This window comes from Carettochelys insculpta, chromosome 11 (genome assembly GCF_033958435.1).
Source record: "Carettochelys insculpta isolate YL-2023 chromosome 11, ASM3395843v1, whole genome shotgun sequence".
Taxonomy (NCBI): domain Eukaryota; kingdom Metazoa; phylum Chordata; order Testudines; family Carettochelyidae; genus Carettochelys; species Carettochelys insculpta.
In genome coordinates, this window is record NC_134147.1 from 45,162,942 (window position 1) to 45,187,566 (window position 24,625).

The window sequence follows — 24,625 nt, forward strand, 5'->3', positions numbered from 1 at the left end:
GCAAGATTAGCATAAAATACTGTTCTAATACAATAAGAGACTCTGCGTTTATCAGTACAAGCAGATCAAAGAGAGACAGCAACAAAGAATTTAATTAAAATGTTAAAATTAAGCAGGAAGGCGCCTATTGTTTCATTGGCTGGCAGGCATCTTATTTCAGACCAGGACTGAAATTCAACTCATAAGCTCTTGCTCTCCTTGCAGATGATAATCACAAGGGGTTTGGACGGATTTACCAGAAGCAACATTTAAAAAAAAATGTGATTTTAGAGGGGCATATTCAAAGTACAGGCCCCAAAGAGTGATTGTAGAAACTGCTCAATTTTAAAACATAATTCACTGGAGGTATTTAAGAGCAGAACAAACACACACACATTAAGGATGATCTTGATGGTGCCTAGTCTTGCCGTGAAGGCAGGGGACTGGACTCAATAACCTCTCAACGTGCTTAACTCTCCCGCGCAACCTCAGGTGTAATCCCCTCGGCACTGTCCCCCATCTTGGACTCCTTCGTACTGACACCTTCCACTAGGGGGTTCAGTATAGTCCCAACTCGTGCCCAGTACCACTCTTGCTCCAGGGTGGAGAGCAGGGGTGAACACACCTTCACAGTCAACGCTAGTTCACTGCCACAGCAAAGAAGTGATTTTTTTCTTTTAATCCCTACCTAAACACTCAGCTAAATGCAGCACTGAGCCAGCGTAACTGCTCCCCTGCTGCCCAGCATGGAAGATGTGTCCTTAGCTGAGTAACCCATCACCCAGGGCCCTGTCCTACAAGAATCAAAAGACTCCCTGCTCGGGGGGTAAGCTGCATTGTGGGCTCTCCCTCAGCACCTCCCAGGAGAGCTCAGAACGCTCGGTGAGCACGCATGTGTGCTCCTGGTCCTCCTCATGAGTTGCTCTTGCTAAGACCACAGGTATGGTTACGCCAACTGTGGGGTGGGGGAAGCAACGCCCCTCAGAAGCATTTCTTCACTCTGCAGTTTGAATGACAGCGACACAATCACCTTCACCCATTTCAGCCCAGGGCCTGAGCAGCCACCCCTGGCAGAGCCTTTCCTAGAACGTGTGCTTGGGTTCAAGACACCACCTGAAGGCCAGAGTCGACCTTCACAGAAGTGGACATTTGGGCTTTGTCCACGTTAGCACTTCTGACAGCAAAACCTCTGTTGCTCAGGACTGTGCTAAAAGCACACCCGGACCAACATAAGTTACAAGGCCGAAGAGAGAGAGCTCTCCTGCAGACAGAGCCAACGTCACTCGCTGGGGGTGAGTTAACATGGCTGGCTGGAGAGCTCTCTGGCCAGCGAAGAGCAGCTACACAGGAGACCTTACAAGGGTACAACTGCACCACTGTAAAGTCTGTAGGACAGACACTGCCTAAGACAAAGACAGAAGAAGAAACAGCACAAACCCACAGGGACCCTTGTGGGGCTGCCGGTGAACAGGGGCATAAATGCTAGTGCAGAGCAGTGCTCCGGCAGCTGCCCAGAAGAGATTCAGGTGCCACCCACCTGAATAGCAAATTGCCCACAGCACCCACAGCTGCCTGCATGTGTTTCTGTAGGTGGTGCATATTCACACATGCCCCCGTGCGTTAACAAAATTTATTCCACCCAGGGATTGGGGGGGAAAAAAAAGAGCAGGAACACTGGTGCAGAGTCCTATGGGTTTACGGTACCAGTGCTGGCACAAACTCCACCTAATGTCTAAACGTGGCAGACGGCAAATTACAAAGCAAAAAAGAAATTATGGCCGGTCCCTTGCTTGTAGTCCTTATTTATAACGTCTGGGCCACTAGACACTTCCCTGCTCTGCCACTGTCATACTGTGTGATCTTGGCCTAGTCACTTGTCTCTCTCATTCAAGAGAGATACAAGGTGGCCAGCTTTGCTGAGAGAGGCAAGTTTGAGTTTGCAAAGCGCCTTTCTTGAGATGAGCTCAAATGCTCATCTCTCTTGCCGACTGAAGCTACTCCAGTTAAAAGGTGGTGCCTCACCCGCCTTACCTCTCTCAGCTCCTGGGACCAATATGGCTACAGCAGCACTGCAGGGATAATGATACCTTCTTCCCTTTGTAAAGCCTAATAATAATGGGCATGATGATACCTTTTGCCCTAGGTAAAGTTCTTAAAAATCGAAGGCTGAAAAAAGCACTGTGCATGTGTCAAAGTGAGTCACATACCCCATCACTGATGCCCAATGCACAGATGATGTGCATATTCTAATCCCCAGCATATTCTAACCTATACGTTAGAGGTCGTCCACGAGTTCATTTACCTCGGGTCTACCATCACTGACACTCTGTCACTGGAGACTGAGCTAAATAGCAGGATCAGAAAAGCAGCCATAACTCTGTCCAGACTCAGCGAGACAGTGTGGAATAACAACAAGTTGTACACCCACACCAAAATGCAAGTCTACAGAGCCTACATCCTCAGCACCCTCCTTTACAGCAGCGAGTCTTGGACCCTGTACGCCCGCCAAGAAAAGAGGCTGAACGTCTTACACTTGCGCTGCCTCAGGCACATCCTTGGAATATCATGGAAGGACAGAGTGTCCAACACCACTGTCCTTGAGCAAGCTGGAATCCCAACCATGCACACCCTCCTCATGCAGCGGCGGCTCCGCTGCCTTGGCCACGTCCACAGGATGAATGATGGAAGGATCCCAAAAGACATCCTGTATGGCGAGCTAGCCTCTGGCAAAAGACCTCCCGGACGCCCCCAGTTGCGCTACAAAGATGTTTGCAAGAGGGACCTCAGGGAGGTTGACATCGAGCCGGACAGCTGGGAGGAGCTGGCAGATGATCGCAGCAGACGGAGGCAGGAACTACACAAGGGCCTTCAGAAGGGTGAGATGAGGATCAGACAGCTAGCAGAGGAGAAGCGAGCCAACAGAAAGCACAGTAAGGACCTGCCAGACACCCATTACACATGCAACAGATGCAGCAAGGACTGTCACTCTCGTGTGGGCCTTCACAGTCACAGTCGACGATGATGATCCCAAATGGAACTACGAAGGGCGCGATCCATAGTCTACGTAGACTGAAGGATGCTACTACTACTACTAATCCCCAGCCACAGAGCCTCCTGCTTGAACTCTAGCTGTAGGGGTGAAGCTTGTTGCTGAAGAGGGTCCCAGGTCAATCCTTGGCCAGGCAGCCCAAGGCATCTGTCACATACTGAACTCAACTTCCTAATTTTGTCGTATTTTCTCCATTTTTTGAATATTCCACACAGCAATTTCCATGGTTTATTTTTTGCAAGCGGATGCTGTGGCAGATAGGTGGGACTAAGACAGCACAAAGTGACTTCTCTACACTGACAAAAGGGTTTGAACCCAGCACCTTCAGTACTAGAAGCAAGAACCGCTACTGCTAGGGCTAAAGATTGAACTCCTGACAGTAGGCACACTTGTAGATTTTATAAACCTCTGTTTCCCCCAGGAGGGTGGTGAAGCACTGGAATGTGTTACCTAGAGAGGTAGTGGAATCTCCACCCCTAGAAGTTTTTAAGTCCCAGTTTGACAAAGTCCCAGCTGGGATGATTTAGTTAGGGTTGGCCCTGCTTTGGGGAAAGGGCTGGACTAGATGACCTCCTAAGGTCCCTTCCAGCCCTGGGATTCTATGATTCCCTGAGGTAAACTAGCCAAAAGGGGACAGAAAGAAATCCACATTCTGTTAGCACCGGGGTCAGCAACCAAAATAGCAAGAAGAGCCATTTCTTCAAAGTCAGTAAAAACTAAGTAATTCACAAGCCACAGTGCATGTGAATACGAGACAGCCCTTAATAAATAACGTTAAACCATACTTTTTGAAACCTTATTTTAAGAACAGGGCATGCAATGATTTGTAATGTGATACATGTTTAATGTAGGACGTCCACAAACTTCTTATATATTCTGTTTCCTCACACTTCACATGTATGTGAGTTTGTACCACTATCTTCCTGACTTTCACTCCCAAACCCACTTTAATTACACCAGTTTTACTTCACATTACTTAAGTTTTCTTTCTTAAAATGTGTGTTGTCCTTCACAGCTGGAATGCCACAAGCTTCCTTTTCAAAAGCAAGACTTTATTAGCAACACGATCAAAACACAGATACATTATCATACCCCACAATGCACTGCACATATTAAAGCAGGAGTTATCCAATGTTTTGAGATCACATTGTTTGCTGTTTAGATAGGACTTGTTCCCTGTTGGGCTTTTGGACGTTCACCGTTTATCAAAAACAATCAGACGAGGGGTTTTTATTTTTTTTTTATTTTGCAATTATAGCATTGGGAGTCACAAAGAAGTCCATGAAGAGCCCCATGCAGCTCCAGAGCCGCAGGCTGCTCACCCCTGTGTTACCACAGTATCGCACCACAGACTGAAGCCTGAGCTACAACTGTCCTAGTCCTCCTCTGAGAGCAGACAGTTTGGAGCCCGCTATTTTGGATGTGCATTTCAATGAGAAAACTTAATCACCTCCAATTCCCAAACAGCTGGGAGAGAATCTCTCTGAAAGGCTCAGCATGCCCCAGCCTCACTTGGGGGCTGACAGAGCAGGGGCACCTCCAGTTTCAATCCATATATATGAAACCATCCTGCTCTATTTCTTTGGCTGCCTGGTGAAAACAAGGAAGTGGAGACTTAATATTGCAGATATTTCTAAGGCTCAAAACAAGGAGAAAAACTTTGGAAAAGAACTTCTGAGTCCAACTTTATGCAGCAGAACAGGTCACACTAAAAAGGTTCATTTGCCAGTTACCTTTCGGCCAAGGAGTTTTCAAGCTGTCACGTGCTTTATATTAGTTTAGGCTGGGGGGGAAAATGCTGGATCTTTAACGTCTGCTGCTAGAACTGCTGCTGATTCTTACCATGCAACTTGCATGCCATGGCCCACAGGCCATTCCGCTCCGACTGACAAACCATCACACTGGGAGGCATGGGGCTCTGATCTTGGAAACACTAGGTTTGTTGGCCAGATAGGAAGATAAAACTCAAGATGTTTCCATGAGTATTACAACTTGGAGGCAGAGCATGCTGCTGCCACATCTGCCTGTTTAGCTGGGACCATCATAGGTGACATCTATCAGACACAAGCCACCTAGAGTCACAAGAAAACAACCGAGATGAAGGCTGCCTTATTGGTTTTCAGGAGGCATAACGCAAGCTAATTAACCAGTGGCAGGGAAAGCAAGATTCATACATTTCTGTGCTATGTATTTGGAGTGCAGAGCTGATTATTATGGGCCTCAGTTCCATCAGCAGAACATCCGAGTGCTGACTCCCAGAGCACAAAGCCCATCCCAGGCCAGGAACCAGGAGCACAAGCTGCATACCGCCTCCGTCCCACCAAGCGTAAGGAGATTGCATAAGAAAAAGAGATGCCTGAAGAGGGAATAGATAAGGTACCAGCCACAGATACTCCAGAACATGCAGCATTGCTCATAGGTTTTTCAGGCTCAGTAATAGTAGGTATCAGTGCTTCCTCTAACCCTATGGTGCAGCTGCTTACACATAGCTGTGAATACCAGGGCACAAAGTTTACTGAGCTGAGTGGAAACAATAAGCTGAATGCATCTGGCAAGTCTTCCTGTTTCCGACCTAGCTTTCCACAGTACAGGGCAATGGTGGTATGGTGGTAAATGCCGGCTGAGAGACGCCTGTTCCCATGAACGGCAGAGGACACACTCTCCAACCCCCCAGGGTATGACATGTATGCCGATCTCGCTATGGAAATAAAAAGAAAAGATAGAGGGAAAAAAATCAGTAGGCAACAAACACATAAACCCAAATATTGGGTCCCATTCATACAGCCAATCGCTGCACAGCCACGTAAGAACATCTGAACTGCATTTTATCATTTCAAACTGCAGAGTGACTGGATTTGCATCACCCATGGAATTTCACATTAAGGCAAAGCACTGATGTTAGCAGAAGTGAAGGTTAGATGGCCAGTACAATACAACCATTTTTGGTCTCAAACTCAAAACTCCACTGAAGTGCCACTCTCGATCCTCCTCTCGGGTATAAAAGACTTCAAGGAGGTTAGACAGGAGTCTGTCTTTGTGAAACTTTGGGGGAATTTTCTCCCTCAGTGCTTCACTTTCCTGTATTCCTCAATTAACATTCTACTCAAATATCTGCACCACTTTCTGGTGTTTCTCATGGAATAAAGATCAGTTTGACAGGTCAGCAGTTATGCCAGACAGTCAGGGCCGATTTGTTTCTAATTCTGCTTCTGGAAGCATACACTACCCACTTTCTGAACTGAGAGAGCTTTATGTTCCACTGATTCCTGTGCTCTTATCTTGGTCTAATGCTCCAGCTTAAACACCATGTCATTCCAGAACAAGGGGTGGGATGTGTCACAGTTTTTGATGGGGGCCAGTCCAAGATTCTGTTAAGTGGTCAAGGGAGGCAACCTTCTATGGAGGGGGTGTAAGATCTGGTCCAGAGGCTGGGTGCAGAAGGGAGCTCAGGGTAGGGGAGTGGGATGCAGGAGAGAGCATTGGAGTTGAGGGGAAGTTTGGGTAAAGCAAGGGGCTGTGACCTGGGGCAGGGGAGGATGCTGGCTTGGGAGAGGCATGTAGGAGATGCAGGGTTGGGGAAAGGAGAGTGCAGAGGTTTTGGGTGGTGAGCTGGTGCAGGGATTTGGGGTGCAAGGCCTAGGAAGGGGTGTGGGTACAGGAGAGGATTCTGACCCAGTGTAGGAGGGGGTGCAGGGGCTGGGAGGGAGTTAGGGTGCAGGAAGGGAGGGGAGCCAGAGGCTGGCCTTGGCAGGGAGGCATTTACCTGAGCAGGTCTTGGCCAACAGCACTCTAAGCAGGCTTCCCTGCCTGCTAGCAGCCCCAGACGCTCAAAGCGGCTGGCTATTTCATGTGGCTCTCTGCGCTGCAGGGAGAGGGCTTCTCGTACTGTCCCTGCCTCCCATCAGCTGTGGGGCTCCACTCCCGGCCCGTGTGCACCGAGGGCTTCACAACCACCCTGCCTATTCCCCTGAGCAGCCCGGCTCACCACTCCTCTCCCTCCATCCCTGAGCATGCATTCTGCAAAGGAGCTATTGGTGGTGCTCCAGAAGCACCGGCTCAGCAGGACAGGAGCTGCTAAGTGTGTGGCCCAGCTTTTCACTGGGAGATCTCCAGCCCAAAGCTCCCATGGGGAGACTGGACCACAGATGTTGCCACGTTATGGAAGTCGACCACGGAAGTCAGACCTGTAACTCACGTGGCCTTGGAAAGCCATGTGCATGCACAGGCCTGCTGACATGGTGCAGGGCAAAGCGGGCAGCTGACAAGGGGCCAGACCATTCAAAGGGGGCAGCCAGAGCCCCAAGCCCTTTCAATCACCACCAGAACCCCAGACAGCACACTCCAGATGAGGGGTTCAGCAGAGTCTGGGCAGCCCTCAGGGCTGTCCCAGCCGTGCCCTTTCTGCCTGAGGCCCTGGCCCTTCTGGGAGCATGGAACCACCCCAACGCACACCTTGTCCAGGAGCCTGGTGAGTCTGCCAGCTCGCCTGCGCACGCACCTGCAAGCACATGCTCAAACCAAGCTTTGCACATGCAGCCAACTAGGATTCAGAGATTTACACATGCCCACAAATCAGACACTCTGTTGTACATGACCAGATGCCTATGGGCTGCTAATGAAGGAACAGCTTATAGTTCTCACCTGATGCCGTGTTGCGCTTCTTTGGAAAAAGGTCCTTAGTTGAACGTATCCTATTGCCAAACATCTTATAATACAATATTTTGCATCACAACTAGAACCACTGAAAGAGCTGAAATAATACACACTCTGAGCACTTCCTGAATGAGGGTGAGGGGGCCAAGGTCTCAGCCATTCTGGGTAAGAAAGTAAGATCTTCTGAACATAAAAAAGCCTCTTCTGATAAAACGATGCCCACAATGGCCGAAAGGGTAAATAATGAAGAATAAATGAAGCCACAACTTGCAGTTTTCCTATGTTCAGTACTCTGTTGTTTTGGCCATAAAAAAAACATGCCGTCACCTTAGCAACAAGGTCACATTTTGCAGTATATGCGCCATTCTTAACAAGACATCTTAAAAGCAGCATATTCACATTGCACGGTATGTGACCTTTTGTACACTTTACAGTCATTTTCAATACTATTGGAAGATAAAAATGTAAGAGCTAAATGCACACTTGTTTAGAAGTTATGTGACACAGCAAATCAAAGTGACTGCACACTATTTTATGTATAGTTTTGCAGTTTGGTTCTGACATGTAAGTGCCACTGATGCAAAAGGGGAAAGGCTGCATTTGCGTAAATGGGGAACTGAATGTTAGGGTTTTGTACCTGGGACAGAGCCATGTGTTTTCTGTACCATCATAGGATTGTTACAGCAAAAAGTGACTACCAGGTTCCTTTCTCTAAGACAGATGTACATAAAGTGGCTGGGGGGAACTGAGGCCATCACTTTGGATTGCAAAGTGACTGCACAAAATATGTTAATGCAACCAAGGCCTTCAAATCAGGGATCCCACGCTCAGGTTTCAAATCAGAACAGGAGCACCTTGCTCACCGAGCGAAGCGTCCCTCATTTCCCAGCCTTCCCCCAGCCCTTTGTGCAGGATCTGCACTCACAGATGTCAATTTGAAAGGCTTTGTACCCAGCGGCTGAAATTATGCAGATGCCAATTTACAGGAAAGAAATGGCTGAAGCATCTCCCTGATATAAATTGGCAATACTTGTGATACATATTACTGGAGTGTCTCTCTAATGGCGCAGTTCTACCTCCTCCATGCCTCTTCATGCTACTTTGAAAGTCAAATCATTTTTGCCTTTCCCTTCACAGACTCTTGACTTGCATATATAATAAACATTTAGCATTAATCAGCCTCTCTCCCAAGCCCCTATTTTGAATGCTTATAACATTCACACACATCCTGTGATAATACCAGCTTCTCTTCCATCAGAAAGAAGCCTCAGCAAGAATGCATCACACCAGTTTCAATAACAAACTCCTACTGGGGCAAAAAGGGACCACATAACCTCAAAGTGTTTCTACTCTGTGCAGCAGTTTCTCTGCTCTGTGATTATGGCACTTATGGAGCCATGGGAAACTCACATGAGTGTAATAATCCTCTCCTCCCCACCCCAAAGAGAGACGATCCTGGACCTGAGAAACTTTCTTTATGGAAGAGTCATTAAAATGGATATACGCCTTCAAAAATTCAGAATCAGCTCTATATGTAAAGTTACTAGGAATCACCAGGAGACATTGTTATAAATGTTCTGACTATTTGTCTCATTCAAGGCAGGGAGTTCACTATCCACAGAAATGCTTATCCATTAGCTGTAATGCATTTCTTTGTAGGTGCAGAGCATATCCCCAGTAAAGGCAAAGCTGAAAATCTCATGTAATCCCAAGACTCCATGAGCTGAGGCTTAACAAAAACATCCTGAGAATTTGACAGCCTGCATGTGCTCCAGCTGTTTTTACCTCCTTTACTCTCATCTTACTTATGAACTGTGGCATTAACTTGTTGCATTTTGTCTTAAAACAGATGGTGGGCTCATCATGGCATAGCCTGTCTACCTGTTTTTACACCATCTAGCATTGAAGGGTCCTGATTCTAAAAGGAGACTCCAGCTAGTAGCCTCTCTCAAATAATAAAAATAATACACGTGGAAGAGTTTCTACCTTCAGGTCAGTGGGATTCTGGTTTGACCTTCAGGAGAAGTTTTATGCAATGTTCACAGTGCTAATTATCGTGACTAAGTTAGGTCTAATAAATTCCAAATTTATTTCAAAACAGCTGCTGTTATTTTGAGATAACTTGGCTGTGTAGACACAGCCTAAGGTGCCACAGGATTGCTTCTTTGTGTTGTTCACCTGCTTTAACCTTTAAAGAACGTCTACTTCCTTTTCCTAGTTTATAGCTCTTTAGAAAGTATATTATAGGATTGGCTACAAGAGCTGTCTTTGGTGTAAGGTAGAGGTCAGCAACCTTTCAGAGGTGCAGTGCCGAAATGTGACCTTTTGAACTCTATGTACTTTCCCAGTGCCAGTGATAGTTTTTAAAGTCACTAATAGTTCTACTTACAACAGCTTCATTAATACATAAATTAGGGTGCAGAGCTTTCCAGTTTAGGTGGCGGTTGGTAGCATTAGCTGGCCTTCTGTTAATCCCCAAGCAGCCTGGCTTTGAGCAGGCTACATGGGGGAGGAGGGGTGGGACTGGGCTCCCGCCTCACATGCCGATGAAAATCGGTTTGCATGCCACTCTTGGCACACATGCAGAGAGTAGCTGACCCCTGGTATAAGGTGCAAAGGAGTGGTCCGCTGGGGCACAGTAACCTGAGCAGTATTGTGACGTGGTGTAAGGGATCAGCTATCAGCAAGACAAGCTCACCTAGTGGTGAGGTAGACTGGAGTACCCTGAGGGACTGTCTATGACTGCAAGTTAAGGCTGCTAATAGTGTTCAAGGAGTTTATACTTGATAACTAGTTGGTGAACCCACAACCAACTTAGTGTTTGTGTCCTGCCTCTTAACAGTCTGCCCTGAAGCTGGTGCTCGTGCTCAAAAGCCATTAAAGGACAGCTTGACATGTTTGATTCCATCCCTCTCCCAAACTCTGCCTTTGTCAGATCTGAGGGGCAAGGACCCCCACTTTGCATGAGCTTGTATACTGCTAGTTAGGGCCTGATACGGAATGGAGTATCTGGCTGGTGGTGTAGCATAAGCATTACCAAGCAGGCAAGAAGACTATTTAAAAACTCCGCTCTTAGGCTGCGTCTACCCTTCCCTTCCCTTTCAGAAGGAGCATGTTAATACAGAGGATCAAAAATGCTAATAAGGACTCAATGTGAATATTCATTGCCTAATTTGCATAATGATAGCCACTCACTGCACCAAAAGTGCCGCTTTCAAGCCCCACTTTCAAAAGTGCCCTTCTTCCTAATATATGACAGGGTAAATTATGCATGCTACTTCTGCATCAAAGTCATGAAATGGGCTACAAATGCAATAAAAGAACAAGGTATTCAAAAGTTTAACAAGTGGCGGGAGCACCAAAGTTGCTCCTTGCTTGGAGCACCCTTTGGTCTAGGGCTGGCTCTGGCCCTGCTCTGGCACCAACTCTGGCAAAGGTATGCTGGGGTCCTATGACACAGTTCTCACTGATGGCCCACGATTTAGAAGTTCTCCTGCACAGACCAGGCAGGTGGGTTATCTGCCTTAATGGAAGCCTGAAAACAAACTCACCTAGGCTGCATTAAAAACTAAGGGCCTGTAACACAGCCTACAGAACACCTGCTGACCAGAAATATCAATCAGAACAGATGCTAAGCTTTACCGACATGATCCCAAAGTACTGGATGACATTCTAGGCCCCCCTGTTCTGACAGCTTCTGGGAATGGGAGACAGGGAATTGATCACTTGATGATTACCTGGTCTGTCCATTCCCTCTGGGGCACTTGGCACTGGCCACTGTCAGAAGACAGGATACTGGGCTTGATGGACCTATCGTCTGACCCAGTGTGGCTGTTCTTATGTTCTAACTTCCAGGACATACCTGGGAACCCACCAATGTGTTTTATATTATGCAAACACTCTGACTAAGGCACTCCATGCATCAACTAACAGCAGTCAGCGAGACTTAAATTCTCAGATTATTTTTCAGAGCCCTCCCACCCCCATACTATAAAATTCCACAGGGGTTGAAAAATTCCTGCTGAATTTAAACCCTGAGACTGTGACAAAAGCCAGGCTGTTGCTACCCATCTGTCAAAAACTTTGACTTCATATCGCAGATCTGTGTAACGTTTGCAAAGGATAGTCAAACGACTACAAAGGCAAGGCACACATGACTTGTGACAGACTCATGGAAGCAGCTTTGTCCCTTCTCTTCGCGCTGATCACTGACTGACTGACTTAAACCCTTGTGCTCTGGGTGGAGCATAGGTCATCTACAAGTCTCATCCACATCACTCTGTCATGAGACACAACTTCTAGCTGACCCCAGGAGTCCCCCAGTTGTTGTCCTTCATCCTCAGTAGATCTTCTCCACATTCTCCGAGGTCCTCCTCTGTTGCATTTTCCTTGCGGGTTCCCTTTGAGAGCTTGATGGACTATGCTGGATGATGGCTTTCTGAGAACGTAGCCTAACCATCCCCACTTTTGTCTCTTGCTTTGAACGTCAAGTGGATCTTGCCCTGCTCTGTTCCAAAGCTCCTCATTTTTGACAGTCTTGCCATTTCATGCGAAGGATGTACCTCAGGCATCTGTTTATGAATGCCTGTAGCTTGTGATCTGAAGACCTGTAGTATTCCAGGTCTCACGTCCCTACAAGAGCACTCTCTTCACATTTGTGTTGAAGAGCTGCCGTTTCCATCCGATATGGAGTTCACAAATAATATCTGCAAAGATGAAAGTCTTGAATCCAGCTGTTGCTTTCCCTATCCTGGCATTGATATCCTTGTCCGTTCCTCTGTCTCTGCCCATGATACTCCCCAAGTAAGTGAACTGCTCCACATCTTCCAGGTCATCCCCTCCCAGTGTGCTGGTGTTATTGGACTGGTTGATCCTCATTGTTTTGGTCCTTCCCTTGTTAATGCTCATTCCAGTCATGGAGGCAGTTTTGTCTAGTGTTGTGACCTTTTCTTCCGTGATTTTACACCAGTATGACAGGAGGAGGGACACCGTAAGCAAAATTAATGTCCTCTAGTTGTTTGAAAAGTGTTGCTGATTGCCCTGTTGACGGCCATCTGCAGTCCTGCTCATAATCCCGCCCACTGTGATTAAGAACAGCAAAGGTGATAATAGGCATCCAGTTTTGGAAATCTCACCCACATATAATAAAGATGCTAATATACAATGATTATCTCCACTTTTACAAATCCTGTAGTCCCTTTATTTTTGCACAAAGAGCAGAATTAAAAAAATTTCAGGTTCATTAAGCATTTTAATGTCCAAATGCAAATTGCCGCATCCAAAAAACCTAGCCATCTTTTTTTTAGATTATTACAATGCAGGCAAATTAAAGTCACAAATACATTTCCATTCGTATGTACATCGCAGCACTGTCTGTCACTAATTAGCAGACTGTAAAAATACAGTTAATTCACCATCAATATAATCCTATCAGTGACAACATTAGTTTACAAGCTGAACGCTTTTGAAAATCTGACCCTGTGATTTGTCTTTTAACCTTAATGACTTAGTCCCACCCTGGGAAAACAGCACCTGCTTCCACTAGGGGTATCTACTAAAGGCTTTTCTCAGGGAGCACAAAAATGGCCCCATTGTGGCTGCCAGACTAGTGCAGTCAGGGTTCCAGGTAGCCAGTGTTGTCTAGATCGTGTTCGGATCAAGAAGGCAAATCACCCTCTCTTTACACTAGGGCTCCCACTGGTGAAGGGGAACAGGTGGAAACACTCAGAAATAAGCCAAGCGTAAACAAGACCAACGTGACACTTGAGTCTCCAGACTCAGGCATTTACCACCTAGTTTTTCAAAACCACAACAATAATATCAATGTGATTATCAAGGCATCATAGAACCTGGGTTGCTCAACCAACAGCAATTTCACTGTTTCCCATCGCTGCCATTTATCCAGGATTTTGGAGTAGATCAGGGCGGCCAACCAGCGGCTCTGGAGCTGCGTGTGTTTCTTTGAGCCGTTAAATGCAGCTCCTCCAGAGAGACTGGAGTTGCCTGGCTCTACAGGAGATGGAGGAGGACCGACTTACCGCAGGGGGCTGAGGGTGCCTGGATCTGGGGGAGGGGGAGGACATTGAGCTACATATTGTATATTTTTCTGCATCTATATATCTCTAGATCAGGCGTGTCCAACCCGCGGGCCGCATGCAGCCCTGGACAGCTAGTAATGCGGCCCTACAAGATCGTAAACTTTTAACATTATTATGTGATTTATATACATTAACTAACTATATCATATATTTTATATGCGGCCCAAGACAATTCCTCTTCACTCAATGCGGCCCAGGCAAGCCAAAAGGTTGGACACCCATGCTCTAGATAGATACAGAAACATAAATATATAATACATGGCTCCTTGCACGCTATCCATGGCTCTGGTGTACATATTGAAAAGGATATGGTGGCTCATACTTTTTTTTATAGACAAAGCTATAAAATGTCAAGAGGACACTTCACAATTTGAGGCTGAACTTTTGCACGTGTGCTATTGGTAGACAAAAAAGCAGAAATTCTTCCATATCTGGTTAAAATAAGCAGCACTCTGGAAAAACCTTGTATTTAAACACAATTCTGCCTACAATATATGCTGTACATCAGGGTGTATATACTCAGGCTTCGTATATATGGGTCTCTGGAGCTAAAGAGAATTCTGCTTTTCTTCACAGCCCAACTTGTTCGTTATGGGCAGGAATACATGCATGACAGTCATTTCTCAGCTGAAGTTGCAATACTGTTTGTGACATCAAGACTGTTTGCTGAGGCTGCTACGAGAGAAATAAGCAGCAGAAACAGATGATCCCTTGAGAACCAAACATCCTCCTTTCAGGCAAATGTTTCCAATAACAACAAGCAAAGGATGACAGAATGGCAGACAGAATTGCTTTTAAACAAGTCTATCCAACATTTTGACACTGACTCAAAAAAGCAAAACATTAAATCCAGATAGTTCACCTCTACTTTTCTTACTGCACAAAGACTGATAAATGTCATGCTATAAAGTTATAATCTTTTGCAAACCTCTTTTATAACCTTTGTCTTACTGGACCTAAATCAATTTAGTCTCTGAATCCCAAATCTATAATTTTACTTGAAATGAAATTCCAAAGTAACACTGATAATGCACATGAGAAATATAAATGATATATTAGGCATAGACTTGCACTGTTATCCCTTTCTAAAATGCTTCCTTTTACAGCATTCCCTCTTTAGATAGTTGGTAGTGATCAACATATGGTACTGGAAAACAGAGAGAAACAAGGCATTCAGTGCACTTTGGGTAAGTTTCTCCTGCATCAGTCGACTAACACTCTACTTTGCTAGATCTGTGTCCTCTCTTTAAAAAAGCTGGGACAAAAGCTGAATTTTATCCAACAGTGTGGTGATTTTATGATGTGGACTCAGTTTTACAGTTGTGATTCTAAACCCCTGGCACCAATGACCTAGATTTACAAACATTTGTGCTTACCACTCCAGTGGTCCTGGGTCTCTGGGTTTGCTAGTCATTCCAAAAGTTCTGTTGCAATCAATATTTATAATAAATCTCTTTATAACAACAAATCTCTTGCACGAGGACAAGTATCGGAGAGGTAGCCAAGTTAGTCTGTACCTTCAACAACAACAAGAAGTCCTGCGGCACCTTATAGACTAACTGATATTTTGGAGCATAAGCTTTCTGTGAAGATGCATCTGATGAAACGAGTCTTTGCCCACGAAAGCTTATGCTCCAAAATATCTGTTAGTCTAATAAGGTGCCACAGGACTTCTTGTTGTTTATAATAAACCTGTTGATTACCATGACTTAGCCCATAAGCCACTCTCTGTAGGGGGTGTGACATATATGCAAAGGTGTGAGACTGGAAAACGTTTAGTTTGCTCATCTAAACTTCTGATTTCTCTCTCTCCCATGGTAAAACAGAGATGTCTGTTTCTAAACATCAAGTACGTTTCACTCCATCCATCTGCCATAAACTCCAGATAAAATCATCGCAGTAACTAAGCCTAACACCTGGTGCTTCTACTGCACTGTCCACTCTGAAGGACTCCCAAAGCTCTATACAGACATGAACTGCATTAATTTCAGTAAGTAAATCATTTCTTTACCACTTTTGCTGTCATAACTGTCACCTCTTTCCTCAAATGCAGATGCTTCTGAGATGAAACATGCCAACTACTCAGCATCCCACAATAAGACCACACAACCACTAAGAGCAGGAAGTGAAGAACACCATTTCTGCCAAGTAAAATCTTGTGGACAAATGCAATTTCTGACTCAGGTGGGACATATTTTGAAGCGACCTGTAAAGGGAAAAAAGGGAGTTCGGAGCCTTGTTTTGGTGTTTATTTCTTTATGATGTATAAAGAGCTTTCCCCTATGCTCAGTAATTTTCCTACTAGTTTTTCACTTTCTTTTGTGACACTACAGACCGACACAGCTACCCTTCTGATGCTAGAAACTAAAACCTTGTCTCTCCCGGAACACTGCTTATGACTGGAAAACTAGAGAGATGATGATGATATCACAAAAATGGAAGAAGTGACGGGGAGTGATTTGCTAATCAGATATCTTAAAATTCAATTTTCCATCTACTTCTGTGAACAAAAACACACCTACCTAGCTTAGGCATCAGCCACCCCTGGCACGGGTGCCAAAAGCAGCATGCAAGCGATTTTCTTCGGCACATGAGGCGGGAGCTGAGCCCTGCTCCTTCCCCCCATGCAGCCGGGAACTTGCTCAAAGCCATGCCAGCTGGCTAGTTCTGACAAAAGACCAGCTAATGCTACATAAATGGTAAAGCTCTGCATCTTCATTAAACTGTTGTAAGTAGGACTATTAGTGCCTTTAAAAAGTATCACCGGCACGGGGACCGTACATAGAGGTCAAAAGATCAATTTCGGCACTTCACATCAGAAAGGGTGCTGACCCCCAACCTAGCTGGTCGGGCTAACATTTGGGGAAAAAGGACGTTTTTGGCTAAGATTCAAAGTGCCTATTCAATTCAATGATGAGAAAGCTCACAACACACACTTGAAATATCTGATTTAGCAAAAGCAGGGAAGAACAGACTTGATATTCTAATATTGCTAAGGTTAAAAAAACACAGCCAGGAAAAAGCTATGGGTGGTGACTAAAAAAAAAGCTTAGGCCTCTTTTCTATATCTTAAAGGAGCAAAAAGGTAGCACCAGAAAAACAGTCTGTTTTCTTTTGAAATCTTAAAAGAATACTTTAAAGTTCAATTTATTGCATTCAAATTCCATTATCAAATTTCCCCACACATAATGCTTATAAGTTATGTTTACAAAGTCCTGGAAAACTCATCACTACCCTCAAGAGCAGCTTTGGTAAATCTTACTGTGATCAGCACTTTCTGCATAAAACAAAAATCACTCGCTCGCCATTTAACACCCAAAATGAAACAGCTGTAAATCCAGCAATTAGCGCTGTAATTTGACTGTTCTGATCAAGTGCGCCAAAGGCTGTGTAGCTGCCACAGAATCTGCAGGAGTGGTTGGTTTGTTTGTTTTTCTTTTGTTGTTTGTTTGTTTCTTTGTTTTTAATTTAAGATGCTGAACAAATGAGTGCAGGGACAAGATGAAGAAAATGGGATGCAGACTGCAGAAGCACTAGATGGAGACCAGGGAGAGAGGACTGAAAAGGGAGATTGAGACAGGAGTGAAAAAAATTAAGGGAAGAAAAAAAGCAAATTGGGAAAAGCAAGCGAGTGATCTGGAAGGTTTTTAAAGTTTTCCACACTCTCTTCGATAGACACCAAAAGCATGTTTAGTTTCACACACACACCTACCTAGCCCAAAGAGTCTTTCCTCAATCCCTCTGACATTTCAGTAAGTTATTACCCCTTGTCCACAATCTCAATGCATAAGTCTCCCCCAACCTAATGTACACCACCAAAGACAAAAGAGATGTGTCTCTAGGCTGGCAAACATCTCAGATACTGGGCAAAGAGTTCCCTGCCCAGGGGTTTTTTTGTCACCAAAGACCTCAAGAGCTTTTCTGTGTCAGTGCTGCCCAGTTTCCTAGAGGAGAACAAAGTCAACTCTTTAGTCAAAGCACATACACACTTATGGCTCAAAGAACCAAATCGACTGGGAGGAACCACTCTGAGAAGCTAGGAGGACACAGCTTCTAGGCCAGGCTGATCCTTGCTTAGGGTCTTTATCGAGAGCACCAAGGGTGACACTTTTCCACCAGGAACTAGACTAAGAGCTGCAACTCATTTCCCACAGGCCTCTGGACAGCCCCTAGAAGACAGTCATTTGGGTCCATAGTAATGTTCTTTCAAACATTTTCAATCCATGGTCCGGTTCTTCCCATCCATGGGTGGAATCAATGTTTTGTGTGAACCACGGCATGTACGAATGTGCATCACCAAGAGAAACAAAAAACCTACCTGTAGGTGCTCTGCTAATCAGCTGGGCTGCATCACAATCTGTCCTGAGTAGCCGCACAAGTGCTCAGCTCACAGGGAACACTGGTCAGCACCTCCAGGGAAGCAGTAACTTTCACACATAGCTGAGCTACCCGTTTTTCCGGTTCACAGTTCCAGTAAGCTTTCAAAGGGATGGCATGATAGTTGATAGTGCCCAAGGCTTCCCTTTGTTTATCCCCTAACTGGCCTGAATTATTCACATCAAAAAAGGGGGCAATGCCAGTGACACACCGCCCTCCTTTATATTTAATATCCATTTGGGAGGAGAAAACCCCCTCATCCTTAAAAATGCCACAGGTGCCCAGACCCAGCTACCCCACTGACGTAGGCAGGACCCCCTGAGCCTGTCACACAAAATCGGATGGTAAATGTGCCCCAAATCCCCTTAGCACTAATGCTCAGCACAGCTGTTACACACACACACACACACACACACACACGAGCAGAGCACCTCTTGAGAATCATCAGAGAGTGTCTCCAAGCAGCACGGAGCAATCTGAGTCCACATTCTTACAGTACATTAAATTGCTGAGCTCAGAAACACTGTATCACATTTTCAACAGGACTATAAAAATGTGTGGAGCAGCAAAATACACCTCTTCATACGAGATCAATATATCACACGCTGCATGTCTAGAGAAACACACAAAAAACCATGTATGATATTGTACATCATTTACCAGCCACTGAGCATTAGGAGTATGTGATTAATCCCACATGACATGCTCTGAACTTCCCCTTCAGACAGTCTCTCCTCCTCCTTCAGACCTACTGGCAATGGGTGTCATTTGACCTGCAGATTTCACTCCAAATAAAGATCAGAAAAACAGTGGCTGCTAACCCCTTATTTGCCGCTTCTGCTGCTCAGCCCAGAAACAAATCTGCTAAATGCATAATAAGTGTTTAGGGTTTTAATGGCGGGATTGGAAAAAACGCAGCACAATTCCCCTGCCACTCCTGCCTGTGGAAAGGGTTTAAGGAGAACACCCCACAGCTTGAAGCTAGAGCAGGAAGCCAACCAGAGGGGATGCTAAAACCCAAAGAACTTGGCAGTGGGGGCTGCTGGGGGAAGCGAGCCAGGGTGGTGGCTTCCTCACCCCCTCGCTGTCTCTCCCAGCTAGCCAGGTCTCCTGTGCACTCCCGCCTCCCCCTGGCCATGGCCAGCCGTTTCCCCAGCGGGCTGCGCGGGGAGCGTGTGCCCACAGCCCGCTGCGTGTTTACACTTTGGGAAAGTCTCGCCAGCCTGCACCCTCCACTCCGGGGGCTTGGGGGGGGGGGGCGATCCGTGCTGTGCCATCTGCCCCCCCATCCCCAGAGAAGGGCTCAGGCGCACGCCCAGACCCAGGCGCCTTCACCACGGCCAGACCCCACAACGGCAAACACCAGCCAGGCTGGGAGCTGGCTGGTGAGCCCCAAGCCCCACACCGAGAGAGTCTCCCACCCCCAGCCCGAGGGGCGCAGGCGGCGGGGCCTCTCCAGAAGGGGACCGTCCCCAAGACCCCGGCGCGCAGCCAGCCAGCAAACGCCTCGCCCCCGCCGCACCTCTCCATGCACCTGCGGGCAGCCCCCCGCCAGGGCGCGGCCTCTGCCCCGGGCCCGATCCGCCCAGCCCGGCCCCAGCCGCCCGCCACTTACCCATTCCAGCACCCGCAGGAACGCCAGCGGCTCCTTCACCGCCCGGAAAGTGCCCGTGGAGGCGACCTAGGAGCAAGCACACACAGGAGGGGTCATGGAGCAGGCGGGGAGCCGCGCCGCGCCCAGCCCCAGCCCCAGCCCCAGCCCCTCGCCCCCTACCTGGTTCACCGCCTCCATCGCTGCTCTGCCCCGAGCCCCGAACTTCACCGCCCTCCCCGCGAGCGCCCGGGCGCGGCTGCCGGGAGAGGCCGCTTGGAGACGCCGAGCCTGCGCCGCTGCGCGCCCGGCCAAGCCACCCAGGAGCCGGGCTGCCAGGCGCTGCGCCCCCTCCGCACAGACACGCCGGGCTGGGGCACGGGGAGCCGAGAGCGCGGGGCGGAGGCGAGGGCGGGGCCGGCCGGGCGCCTCTCCCCGCCTGCCTGGGCCGGGGCGCGCCGTGCGCTCTGCGCGGCGGGGGCCGGGGCGGAGGAGAGGAGCTGAACGCGGGGGGAACGGGAGGGGACCCGAGAGCTGGGGGGGAGGGGGAGCGAGGAGCAGGGGTCAGAGCCCGGGGAGCTGACACAGGGGTAGCGGGAGGGACACCCATGGAGAGGAGCTGGGCTGGGAGCGGCAGGCAGGAGGGTTGGGGGGGAAGGCGCTGAGGTGCGGGAGATCTGCTGGGGGGATACAGCCTGCTGCGGGGTGATACACATCCACATCTCATCGAGCTGGGAGGGACCTCAGGAGGTCATGGAGTCCAGTCCCCTGCCCTCTTGGCAGGACCAAGCACCATTCTCTCTTTCTCTCTCTCTCTTTGTAAAAAGCTAATGGCCCCCTCAAGGATTGAAGGGTTTAAGGAAAAGCCACTATAGCAGGGCTGAGAGGGAGCTGGGGAGCACTAATGGTTGGGCAGGTGGAGTTTGGGGAACCAGCTGACATTGGCTCAGGACACACAGGCCCATATGGGTGGATTTCTGGGAGGGGGAGGGGTGCTTTTTATTTTGTAACTGTGGACCACCCTCCCTACACAGCAGGCCTTTCTCCTCCCACCCTCTGCTCTCCAGCTGGGCCTGCCCTCCACCCCCTCCAGCCACTGTCTGCTCACCCTCTACCCTGGTAATCCCCAGCCAAGCTGGTTGGGGATGGTCAGGGCGAGTGTCTAATGGGGAAGGGGTGGAGCAGCCCATAGAGTAGAGGCCGGTGTATGGGCCTGGCACACTGTGGAGTTGGGGAGCACATGAAAGCACTGGAGGCTCAGACACTGGGTGGAGGAGGGGAGCTCCAACCAGGTGTCAAAGTGCAGTCTTATTCACGGGGACCTAGAGAGAAGCTGCAATGATCCTGGCAAGTCCCTGGAGTTTTGAGTTGTTTGTAAGGCTCCATTTCTACCCACCCTGCTCCACAAACAACTGCAAACCAACCATGCAGTAACCCCTTGGGTTTGCCAAAGAGACATGGAGCACTTGATCCCTGATTCTACAAACACATTGAAAGCTGCATCCTCTTGAGTTCAATGGCTCTATAGATAAAACATTCTGCAGACATGGCGCCAGCTGAAAACTTATTCAAGAACGGTTTTTAAATGAAAAATTGCGTTTTCACAAAGACAGTTTCAGGAGTTGTTTTAATTATGCAATTTAATTATAGGATTGTTGGGGTTTTTCTTCTTTTTTTTTTTTGGTTTGTGAGAACTACCCTCCCATTTTCAAAAGTTGTTTCTTCAATAGTTTTTCTCCTCCTTCACTTCCTCCTTCACTAGACATGCACTTTTTAACTTGTGAAAGGAAAAAAGTAGGGGAAGGTAAAAGGAGGAGGAGGAAGCAGAAAAGCAAAGTGAAAAACCCACTTTTGGTGATTTTTGGTAGAAAATCTGAAAACTATTTCTGTGTGGAAAAATTTCAGGACCAAAAGTTTCAGCTCCTAGCATCTCTTTCCCTTTTCTGTCTGTCAGTGTTCAAAATCTTCAGGCAACCTAGGCCCTTAACACCCAGTCTGACATTTAAAAGGTAATGTTCAAGATAATTCCCTACCCCATAACACAACGTACTGTACACAATCAAACTGGTGGGATGGCATAACAATTCTCTTGCCACATAAATGTATGTGCCTCATGGTCTGACGCTGGCATTTCTGTAACATTTCCTTGACAGCAGAACAATGCTTTTGGCATCATTTCCTGACATATTCTTGATAATATATCATTGCCATAGCCTTGCATGGTGAGCATTTCCCTTTTGTCTTCCCTCATTTACATCATCCTTTCACACTGACAATTTAATTTCCTTTCAACATCAAAACATCACAATGGGAACTTTGTGATGCAATTATGTCCTGCTAGCATGAAGGATACAGAGACGATGAGGGGAAGGGGCACCCCATTACATAACATCTGGTTGTGCTCAGTAGCTAGCATTTCCAGTTTTAAGCCCCAATCCAGCACACATTTATGCACATGCTTTATTTTACTACCACAAATTGTCTCAGTGCTAATGATAGTAAAGTTAGGCATATTCAGCGTTTCCTCCATCTGGGCCTTACATACAGTTCCAAACATTTTCATTTTTTAAATATCAGAAGCTGTTATTCCATGTAAAGAAGTTATCATATAGAAAAGTTTAAATCTTTTGGCTAGCCTTTTTCAGTCTAGAGTTGTGGAACAAATAAAGAAACTGCATTCAATATATGTTTTTACGAAAAACTAGGAATCCAGAACAGCTTAGGGGAACTGAGTTGTTCCCAGCTCAATGGTAATTTTACAGAGTATTTTATTTAAAGGACATCAATTTATATCTGATCCAGATGTGCAAGAAGCAACAGAGGTGGAAAAATTTATCAAAATATTTATTTTCAAATGCAAAATAACATTTAGATGAATTAAAATGTGAAAGAAAAAATTTCATTTGGTTTGAATGAATTTTCCAATTTTTTCAGTGTACAGCTGAAATCACACACACACACACACAACTCTATTTACCTCCTTTATTCTTTTCTCTTAGGGAAAATGGGAAAGAGAGCTTGTGTGAGGGGTTAAAATTGAAAAAGATGTTCATTTTCTTTTGATAACAAAGCTGAAATGGTATACATTTTGTAATTAAAAACGTGAATGGAGAATATTTAGCATTTTTGATTGGCTCTAGTAATTAGATATCATACCACGGCTTTTGGTGGCAAAGGTGTAATGAATTATTTGTCCTAAACACACCATCACCGCACAACATTCTTTTTTGGCAGTCTGTGAAGGAATGAATGTGCAAAGAGATGTAAGTTATCCTCAAACTCTGGATATTCTCTCTCCATACCAGAAAGGATGTACTTTGGCAGATGAACTTGAGGAGCCTTCCCACAGACCTGATGAAACGGGCACTGTATGGAAAGAACTAACATGTTGTCCTCTTCCTTCAGGGGACTCCAATTCCCTCCCAGGACCATAGGCTAGAACAGATAATACCCCAGATTTCATTTGAAGATTTGTACTTAATTTGCACTAATATAAATGACTGCCTAAACTGCTAGCTCTTAGTTTTCCATTCTAACTACTTATGAATTAGAGTAGCTTTCATGGTACCTTTCCTTTAATCGTGAAGTTTTCACAGAGAGGAGTCTTCAAAATGGAGATTTGTTGAACTGATTTAGGTTCATGTAAATCCAAAAATGGAGTATAAAAATAATCCTGAAGTATTTAGCAGAGAAAATTGAAAATCAGTAGAAATCTCCAGTGTATATGGAAAAAAAATTTCTCACAATCACAATTTTACCTGGGTGATGTAGGCTGGGATTTACCAAGGAGAGAGTTAAGCAGCCAACTCCAATTAATTACCAGTGGGATTCAGACAACTACCTTCCTTAGCCTCTTGCTAATCCCATCCTTAACAAACGCTCCTGGGATGGATTAATGGTACACATGGCCACCATTTTCAGAGGTTGTCCAAGGCACATTGAAAAAAAGGCCATCTTGGAGAAAAAAAGGATTATTTTACTTTCTGATTTTTTATCTTTTTAGGCATGGATTGTGAATTACATATGCAAATGCCATTGTCATTTTCATTTTTAAATTTTCTTCCCCAGTGACTTAGTGGTATTTGTGAGTCATGATCATTGGATGCAATTTCATCATGGAACCTGTTCATACTCAGATCCGTGTTTGAATGGAAATCCTCAGATGAACATGGCACCAATGGACCAGACTGGTTTTGGATCTAGACTCCAGTGTCTGCTGTATCTTTTACTAGGGTATGTCTACACTTAGTGGGAGATGGACCTGTTCAGGGTTGATGTTCCACAAGAATGTAAGAACTGCCGTACTGGGTCAGACCAAAGACCCAGTATGCTGTCTGCCAACAGTGGCCTATTCCAGGTGTCCCAGAGGGATTGAACCAAACAGGAGAAGATCGCTCTCCTGCCATCCATCTCCAGCTTATGACAAACAGAGGGTAGGGACACCATTCCTTACCCATCCTGGCTAACAGCCATTAATGGACCTTACCGCCATGAATTTATCTAGCTCTTTTTAAAACCCTGTTATAGTCCTTGTGTTCATAGCCTCCTCTGGCAAGGTGTTCCAGAGTTTGATTTTGCACGTCTAGTAAAAGTGCACGAAATCAATCTCTCTGGCATCCGTAGTCAACTCCCTGTACTCCTGCTTTCACGAGAAGTAAGGGAGATCAATGGCAGAAACACTTCCGTCAACCTCTCTCAATGAGGACAGACCTTACAGTCAACTGCGGATATGTCAATTCTAGCTGTGCAATTGCTAGATGTAGTGCAGACCAAACCTGAATCTTCCAAATGGTTGTTGGCACATTCTGCCACATTGATGCACAAATGCTTTTTTTGGCTTTCACAGCTGCTCTTTTTACACACACAACCTTAGACATT

The 24,625-nt window shown here is 46.3% G+C and overlaps 1 protein-coding gene across 2 annotated transcripts in view; it reads right to left on the reverse strand.

Annotated features, from left to right (window-relative positions):
* The window catches only part of SYNPR (synaptoporin), a 179,893-nt gene extending 159,810 nt beyond the window's left edge, over positions 1–20,083 (reverse strand). For both annotated transcript variants that reach the window (XM_075005306.1, XM_075005305.1), the window contains exons 1-2: positions 19,931–20,083; positions 19,772–19,837 (exon numbers count right to left, since the gene is read on the reverse strand). In XM_075005306.1, coding sequence (XP_074861407.1) covers positions 19,772–19,837; positions 19,931–19,948 — 84 coding nt within the window. In that variant the 5' untranslated portion in view covers positions 19,949–20,083. The remainder of the gene's footprint in view (positions 1–19,771; positions 19,838–19,930) is intronic.
* Between the last annotated feature and the right edge of the window lie 4,542 nt (positions 20,084–24,625).